Source organism: Stomoxys calcitrans, chromosome 4 (assembly GCF_963082655.1).
Source record: "Stomoxys calcitrans chromosome 4, idStoCalc2.1, whole genome shotgun sequence".
Taxonomy (NCBI): domain Eukaryota; kingdom Metazoa; phylum Arthropoda; class Insecta; order Diptera; family Muscidae; genus Stomoxys; species Stomoxys calcitrans.
The window spans coordinates 18992392-19001397 of record NC_081555.1 but is presented as its reverse complement, the minus strand read 5'-3'; the positions used below and the strand labels follow the sequence as shown (position 1 = coordinate 19001397).

Sequence of the window (9006 nt, the reverse complement as noted above, 5' to 3'; positions counted from 1 at the left end):
TTACCTAAAATTAAACCTAATTCGTAATTGGTGGCCCGAAGTGGCCGGTGCTTTCGGTGTCGCCAGTAACTGCCTATGGTTAAGGACATGATAGCCGCAATGGGGCAGGATACAGGGTCGAATAGCATTCGTTTTTTCGAGGGGATTTTTAAAAGCTGCGGCATATTACCTGTTATTCTGCAGAAGGCTGGACCGAATGCCATGCGGTTTACGTCATTATGGGGTATTAAGAAGAGAGGGAAGGATAGTATTGGCGGCGAATCCATTAAATTATGCCATGCGACTATTCGGCAAGATTTAAAGGAGCTGCGGCATATCACCCCCTATGCTGCTGAAGGCAGTACCGTATGTCATGTGACTCCTCGGGGTGTTCATTAAGGGATGTCGCATATCACCTGCTATGTCGCAGAAGGCAAGAGTGTATGCCGTGAGGCTCCTCAAGCTATGAGCTATGTATGTGCCAAGCCACTCTCTCTGCCTAAGGTCTGCAGGTCATTTAGTCTCTCATATTTCATCATAAACACATATCAGGAAGCTTCTGGGCCAATCATTTGTAAAATATTCCATCATGCCAACATTAAGGGTCTGTCGGTTCATGATGTGGGCAATCCCATGGCAGCCGGTTGTACGTACCGGATTGACCCGATGGAATCCTTCATCGGCAAGGGCTGCTACCTCAGTGTGCAACTCACTGCTACAGCAACAACAGAATGATGTGGTAGGTTGCACAGAAAGGATTTTGGGGATAAAAACTTTCTCTTTTGGCGGCCTTCTTGGACATAGAAAGGGGCTTTCAATAATTAAGTTTGTTATCCATACATGGCCCGCTGATGGAAATGAGGATCCCAGCTCTCCTAGTGAATTAGGCTGGCATGATGCTAAGAAGGAGGTTAAAAACGAATCAAGGGTAGAGCCCTCGATTAGAAAGAAGAATTGAAGAAACACTATAAAGAGGGCTTTTGTACACTTCTTTTGTGGCTCTTTGGATAACAATGGGATTCCTAGAAAGTTTGAAATAGTCTGACGTTTTCAGCGGACCGTCCCTGAAGCCGGCGCTTTTCCGAAGCCATAGTAGCTAGATATAACTCGCAATCAGAGATGGGACTGTATGTTTACTGCATTTATTTGAACGATTTTATCAAATGATTCTAATATGCTTACCTGATCTTTAAGGTGAATTTGGAGAGAGCCTCCCCAGGATGATCGATAGCTACGGCATACCAGTGGTTGTTGGACTAAGATGAGGTGCATCCACAGGGATCTGGGTCTGAGTCGAGTGGGTCTGACTGGGCAGTTAAACAGGTAACGTGTATCGTGTGGCCACTGGTTACAATCGGGACATACATCTTGTACGTCGGCATCAATCCTTGCTCTGCAGGAGGTGAGGCGGCTGCATCTGCCGGAACGTAATTGAGCCAGAACTACTCTGGTTTGCCGGGGAAGATCAATTTCTTAAGGTGCAATGAGAGGCGGTCGTTTTTCAAGGACTACATTCACCCGGTAGCTATTTACCGCATCTGCTACCGTGTCTGCATGAATGTTGTACCAGTGGTCGTTTTTATAGGTGATTTGTACGTCGTCATCCGGAGAGGGAATGTTAAGTGGGGTCACCCCGCCCTTCTCTAGTTCTTCAAAATATACGGACGGATCCAGATTAGATGGAAGCATGGGTCTTTATTAAGTTCAAAGGAATTTAGGAGTTCTATGGAGTTGTGGACGGGTGACACAATTTTCAGACTGAAAAGGGATGCGTTGTCGCTCAGATGCAGGGAAGTTTGTTATTGTTGTTGTATCAGTGTGTTGTGCACTGGGTCAATACGCTACGTACAATCGGCTGGCATGGGATTGCGGGGAAGGTAATTCTTCATTGTAGTCTTCCGGAGAGGGAGAGTTAGGCCGAAAGTAACCCACCCTTCTTTGTACCCTGGGTATATGCAGATGAATCCAGGCTGGATGGGGCTCCGAAGAAGAGTTCTTTGTTGAGTTCAATGGGATTTGGCAATTCTATAAAATTCTGGATAGGAGAAGCAATTTTCAGGTGGATGTCTTCGCGGTCTTGAAGGCTTTGGATGTGATTTCGAGGAAGAAAAGACTATCCAGTCAGTCTTTCACGGTCAGGAGGCTTTAGCTGCATGTAATGTTAGCGCCGGAGCTTTTGAGACTTGCAAGCAAGCGATGCTGTGTTCCGTGCCATAAGGGATTGATGGGAATGAGCTTCAAGACTAGCTAGTCAAAATGGGTAATTGACGAGTGTGGTCCACGATATGCGAAAGGCTTCGCCCACGACTCATTTGCATTTGATAATTCTTAAAAAAAATCCAGGAGCTTCTTCGAATCATGTGAAAGAAGAGATTCACGGCAAATGAGTTTGGTGAGAAACTGGACAGGAGTAGGCTACATACGAACGTGGGCCATGCTATGGCTTCATCAGGCCTATCCCCGTACGAGATCCTTGGTTAGATATTGACATTCTACGATGACTTTGCGGATGTGGGCTGTTGCTATGGCTTACAGACAGGCTGTGACTAAGAAGGCATGATCTCAAGTTGCTGGGCCATTGCAATGCTAAAAAATCCGTGAGCCCACATCTGTGCGAGGATAGACGCTTTCTTGGATGACTTCGAAAATAGGATGTTTGCGAACGCATGATCTCAAGCTCCTTATAGTTGGTTTCACGGGCCATTGCAATACTAAAAAATCCATGAACCCACACCTGTGCGAGGATAGACGCTTTCTTGGATGATTTCGCAAATAGGATGTTTGCTGTGCTATAGGTTGTATTCTGGCCAAGTCCCGTGACTTGGGAGAAAAACCTCACTGGAAAACAAGTGCTCAGGCTGATGGGAGGTGTCAATCTCGGTCCTGTAGATTTAAGACAACACCCTCCTGTGCAAGCTCCTTGGTAGGAAAGACGCATTTAGTGATGACTTGGCGGATTGGATGTCATGTGACAGTCAACATGACAAATTTGGCTCTTATTTTCTTACTTCTTATATTTGTTTCACAAATATCACTTCTGCTTCAGTTTTTGTGGAATTTTTCTACGATGGTCTTTATTTTGTCTATTTATATTTATAACAGTTTACATATTTGTATTTATTTTGTAGTCTCTTGTTACAGACTTGTGTTTTACTATCTTGTCTTAAAAAAGAATGTGTGTGATGTTGATTTTAATCAAAAATAATTTACATAAAAATTAAGCAAAACAATTTTAAGATTTTTTTCGTGTGTCGCTTTAAACTTGAGATTTATATAGATTGGGTTTTAATAAATTAATGGAAATTATCTCTCCTAAATGAGCCTTTATCCAGAGTTCTCTTCCAATGCAAAAGAAAAACGTATTAACAAAACTGAGTAACTTATGAACAATGAGTTAATCATTAAGAAGGAAGGCTGAGTAAACATTCCCTCCTTGGAGGCAGCAAAGTTAGAATGGCTCATAGTTCGTTAATGATTTGCGCCTTTGTTTTGTTGAACATGTTTAATGTTGTGTTCCACACAATTTCTTATTTTGGGTTCCAAGCACTGGGAGTAGACATCGGTCCACAAACCGCTGAGAGGCAGTTCGGCATCGGCTTTAGCCTGGGCAGTGGCTTCATCGACCTCTTTGCGTACTTTGGTGTCAATGGCCTTGACTTCGTCGGTGGTAATGAGACCCTGTTCAATGCACATCTCCTTAAATGAGGTAATGGGATCACGCTTTTGGCGTACTTCTTGAATTTCTTCGCGGGTACGATAGCTGGTACCGGGATCGGACATGGAATGGCCAGAATAACGATAAGTGTTGGTTTCCATGACCAAAGGTCCATTTTTGTTGACATAATCAATGGCGAATTCTGTGGCACTGCGAACAGCCAAAACATCCATGCCATCTACCCAGATGCCGGGCAAAGCATCGCCTCTGGTATAATAGTCGGTGTTGGAGGAAGCACGTTCTGCGCTAGTGCCCATGCCATAATTGTTGTTTTCGCAAACGAAAATAACAGGCAATTTCCACAAATAGGCCATGTTGTAGGCTTCAAACACTTGACCTTGATTGGCAGCACCATCACCATACAAGGCTAGGCACATGCCACCATTGCCTTTGTATTTGCAGGCCAAGGCAACTCCAGCGCCCAAAGGAACCTGGTAATAAAAAATCTCACATAATTCTTTTTATAAAAAATTAATTCAAACAATTTTTATACCTGAGCTCCCACAATGCCATTGCCACCATAGAAATTGGGACAATACATGTGCATAGAACCTCCCTTGCCTTTGGCACAACCACTTTGACGTCCTGTTAACTCAGCCAAAACACCCAAAGGTGAAACACCCATCAGATAGGTCCAGCCATGAACACGATAGGCAGAAATAATATTGTCCACATCACGCATAGCGGCTCTCATGCCTTGTTAAGAGACAAAATAAGAAATGTTATCAAATATGGTTTACTGAAAATTCTAATAAACTCAACTTACCCACAGCACAGGCTTCCTGACCCGAGTACAAATGACAAAAGCCTCTGATGATTTTCTCTTTGTACAAATTACCAGCAGATGTTTCCAAACGGCGGATGGTTTGCATTTGAGTGTAGTATGTAAGAGCTTGATCTTTGGTGATTTTTACTGTGGTTTCGGGTCCTTGGTCCAAACGATGCAATTTGTAAGGCTTTTGGGGGAAAAAAGCGAATGAAAATATAACAAGATGAGAAATATGGATAGGAAATCGCTTAAGACACAACAAGCAGCAAGGCAACATAGAAACAAATACATTTTTTTAAAAACTAATGTTGAAGCAACTTTCACTTAAACAAGATTCATAACGATGTACATCCAACACTATCCTATTGTGATTGATAACACACTACCGTGAATCGTAACAATTTCAAGCCAGCCGTTACGATACGTCATCATCTCTGTTTTCTCTTCCTTTTTATACCCACAACTCAGTGTTGCCAGTATTTTTGCATCTCTTGTTCCCAAATTTTGAATTCTTTGTTCCCAAAAATCTCCAATTACAATTTTGAACGGCTTTTTCGAAAAGTATAACTAATTTTTATACCCTCCACCATAGGAGGGGGGTATACTAATTTCGTCAATTTGTCTGAGACCCCATAAAGTATATTTATTCTTGATCGTCAGGTCATTTTAAGTCAACCTAGCCATGTCCGTCCGCCGCCCGTCTGTCTGTGGAAAGCACGCTAACTTTCGAAGGAGTGAAGCTAGGCACTTGAAATTTTTCACACATACTTCCTATGACTGTAGGTCGGTTGGGATTGTAAATGGGCCATATCAGTCCATGTTTTGATATAGCTGCCATATAAACCGACTTTGGTTTTTGATTTCTTGAGCCTCTATACGGCGCAAATCTTACCCGATTTGGCTGAATGTTTGTATGAGGGGTTTTGTTATGACTTCCAACGACTATGCCAAGTATGGTCAAAATCAGTTTATAAATTAATATAGCTGCCATATAAACCTATCTCGGATCTCGACTTCTTGAGCCTCTAGAGAGGGCAATTATTATCCAATTTTGCTAAAGTTTAACATCCAGTCTTTCGTTTTGATTTCTAACTACTATGTTAAGTATGGTCCAAATCGGCTCAAAACCTGATATAGCTTCCATATAAAATTATATACCGATTTTAGTTCTTGAGCCTATAGAGGACGCAATTCTTGCCTGATTACGCTGAATTTTGTACAACAACTTTTTTTATGACCTTTAGTGTGTGTGCCAAATATAATATAATCTGTTATAGCTCCCATATAAGCCAATTTTTCGATATTACTTCTTGAGCCCCAATAGGACGCAATTCTTTTCCGATTTGGCTGACATTTTGCACAATGACTTCTTGCACAAAATGTCAACCATAACTTGCCATAACTTGCACAATAACTGTTGCGGCCCATAACTTGATATGGCTCCCGTAGCATGGCAACTTTTATCCATTATCCCCTGTTGGCCAAAAAGAGATACTGGGCAAAGAACTTGACAAATGCGATCCATAAAAAAGGGTATATAAAATTCGGCACGGCCGAACTTAGCACGCTTTTTCTTGTTAATATCTGATTTGGCTGACATTTTACAGGTAGTGTTCTATTAAGTCTTCCAACGTTCGTTAGAGGTATAAACACAATCGGCTTATAACCTGATATAGCTTCCATATAAACCGATCTCACGATATAGTCTTATACGTCCCCAAGAAAATGCGATTTTTGGCTGATGCAGCAGAAATTTTGTACGTTAAGTACCCATGTGCCCTTCAAATACGTTAATTTGTGTACATTCTAAGTAGAATCTACGTTGTTGAGTTCTTAAAATTCGGCTCCGCCGAACATAACACTTTTTCATGTTTTAAAAAACTAGTGTTTAACCTACTTTCTCTTAAACAACATTCATAAGAATGAACATCGTATACCATCCCTCTTGTGAATGATAACACACTATTGTGAATCACAACAATCTGAAGGTAGCAGTTAAAATGTGACGTCATTTCTCTTTTCTCTCTTCATATTTTCTTCTTCTATATTTTGTTTGCCAGCAGGTGGAAAGAATAAAGATAAAAAGGTTAAACTTAAATTAATTTGCAACAATAAGAACAACCGTGTAGCAACTTGATTGCCAATCGCTTGACTCGGGACCTTAGATACATTGTATGCAGCCTAGACTATAGACAGTGGTAGAGAGTAGATGACCCATCCGACTCTTTGCAAAGCTACCAGTTGCAACGAATAGGAGTAGACGAGAAAATTTGAGCAGCAGTATAATTGTGAATGGTAAAAGAAGATATTGTGAATGAAGTAAAGCGATTTTTTAGCTACAATTAAACCAATTTTGTAAATTTTTTTGCTTCATTTCTCGAGTTTTTTTTTGGCACCTTTAAATAACCAGGGGAGGCTACCGTAGCGAAGAGGTTAGCATGTCCGCCTATGACGCTGAACGCCTGGGTTCGAATCCTGGCGAAACCATCAGAAAAAAATTTTCAAATGTTTCCTAATGCTGGAAACATTTGTGAGGTACTATGCCATGTAAAACTTCTCTCCAAAGAGGTGACGCACTGCGGCACGCCGTTCGGGCTGGGCTATAAAAAGGAGGCTCCTTATCATTGAGCTTAAACTTAAATCGGACTGCACTCATAGATATGTGAGAAGTTTGCCCTTGTTAAAATCTTTCAATCAAGCCATCTATTACAGATGGGATATAGTTCTGCTCTTGGACATGGAATCAACACAGTTCTTTGTGGACTTCAACCTAAGGTTATAAAAAGCAAACCCCCTTCTATACCCATGAAGGAAGCCAAAGAAGAGAAGCTAAGTTAGTTGTTGTTGTTGTAGCAGTGTGTTGTAAACCGAGGCGGCAGCCCTTGCCGATGAAGCAACCGGCTGCCATGGGATTGTACTAAGTGAGTAGTGGCATAGTGCAATCGGATTCAAATAATTCCTGCCCTCTACCAACTTTACTCCGTAGGCGCATTCATTCGTTTAGTGAAATTTTCTCCAACAAAAACTGTCGAGTAATTAAACCTCACTTGAGGTATTCCAAAAGCTGGTATAAAGCAAGAAGAGTGGATTTAAGGATGTCTTGAACATTTTTCAAAATCTCCAGATTTTGTTGTTTCTATGAACTAAGTTCCTCCCATTTCATTCATGCTCTGCATCACAGAGTTGGTATAAGGCATAAATTTATTATAAATTTCGCTTGGGAAATTGAATGTGTTTACATTTTATGATTACCAGCTGTAACCACCGACTAATTGTGTCAATGACCTATCCCAATTTTGAAATACACAAAAAATGCAATATAAACATTTGAATGGCACAATTTAGCTCATAGCAATTGCAGAGCAATGGCGATAACAAACAATAAAAACGAAGACAATCGAATTACACAAATTAGCCGGCCACTCTTCCCACAACAAAATAAACAAAACGTGACGTCACACATTAACATATGTATAGATTCCCAAAAAGTGATATTAATTAGGAAATAGGGCTTCCTCAAGGGGAAGGGTTAACCATAAAGTAACCATACACACCAATTAGAATCATTGATAAAATGGGGAGAAAGTGGGAAAAAAAAACAAAAATATAACAAAGATTAATATGGAAAAGATTTGAGGGATGTGGGGTATGTATTTTTATAACGTATGACCTTCATGTCTAACCGACCACCTTGAATTGTATTGGCAACAATGAATCAAATACTTTGTACGATTTCTTCCCAATATGTTGCTATAAATTTTTTTCCAAAACGTTTTTACTCCAAATATCATCATACCTTAGTTTTGGAAACACAGAAATCACTTCGAGTCTATAACTTAAGATTATGTAACCCCTCCAAATTTTTCATCCACTTACCCGTTGCACTTGAACAGTTGCCTCGGTCGCATAGTTATTGGATTTTTGTGTTCCGGCTACAGCTGAACTCTGGAATAAACCGAAAAATGAGCTAGAATTAAAGCGTCCTCTAAGTTGTTTAGTACTACACAAGAAGGCTCTTCCCGGTGCTGCTGCTGCTGACCAAGGAGGCCTACACACACACGCATGCAAATATCTAGCGAAAATTTTTGCGGTCGACGTCTTTTGGCAACCTACTTTTTGCAATTGTTTGACAACTTTGGGGAATTCACCGGCTCGATTTAATTGACGCAACATTTTTTCACAATACTCAATAAATTTTATAATATGAGGCGTTTTATGGTGGAGTTTTTCACAAGGATCCCTGGAAAATTCGTTTTATTTGCAAATCTCTCTGTGGTCGGTCGCGTAACAAACACACGACTCGAAAACTGTCAAAAGTTAAAGGCGGAGATGCCAGTATGAAAATATGTTGAAAGATTCAAAAGCATTGCCATATTGAAACAGAAATTGTAAAGTGCCTTGCCCAAAGCGTTTGTATAAGATATCTGGCAAAAATAAAGAGGGTAGGGGCTCAAACTCAATTAAAGGCAGGAAGTTCTAGACACAGATGCAAATCATTTGAATTCGATTGAGCATTAAGTAGTAGAGACATTATTAAGATGTC

General features: G+C 40.7%; 1 protein-coding gene across 2 annotated transcripts; it reads right to left on the bottom strand.

Moving 5' to 3' along the window:
* Nucleotides 1-3020: 3020 nt before the first annotated feature.
* Nucleotides 3021-8781, bottom strand: LOC106087108 (pyruvate dehydrogenase E1 component subunit alpha, mitochondrial). 2 transcript variants are annotated; one of them, XM_013252029.2, is made up of 5 exons: nucleotides 8577-8779; nucleotides 8340-8408; nucleotides 4461-4650; nucleotides 4188-4390; nucleotides 3021-4125 (listed from the first exon to the last, which is right to left on the bottom strand). In XM_013252029.2, exons 1-5 carry the CDS (start codon nucleotides 8634-8636, stop codon nucleotides 3448-3450), a joined length of 1200 nt encoding a protein of 399 aa, XP_013107483.1. In that variant the 5' UTR covers nucleotides 8637-8779; the 3' UTR covers nucleotides 3021-3447. The 2 variants fall into 2 exon arrangements, with proteins under 2 accessions (XP_013107483.1, XP_059223696.1); XM_059367713.1 differs by having other exon boundaries at nucleotides 8340-8781.
* Between the last annotated feature and the right edge of the window lie 225 nt (nucleotides 8782-9006).

Bases quoted from the DNA above. Each gene is read 5' to 3' on its own strand.
- LOC106087108 (XM_059367713.1), bottom strand. From the start codon at position 8,636: ATGTTGCGTCAATTAAATCGAGCCGGTGAATTCCCCAAAGTTGTCAAA. The intron at 4,391-4,460 runs GTAAGTTGAGTT...TCTCTTAACAAG, and splicing joins TCAGGAAGCCTGTGCTGTGG to GCATGAGAGCCGCTATGCGT. The intron at 4,126-4,187 runs GTATAAAAATTG...TTTTATTACCAG, and splicing joins ATGGCATTGTGGGAGCTCAG to GTTCCTTTGGGCGCTGGAGT.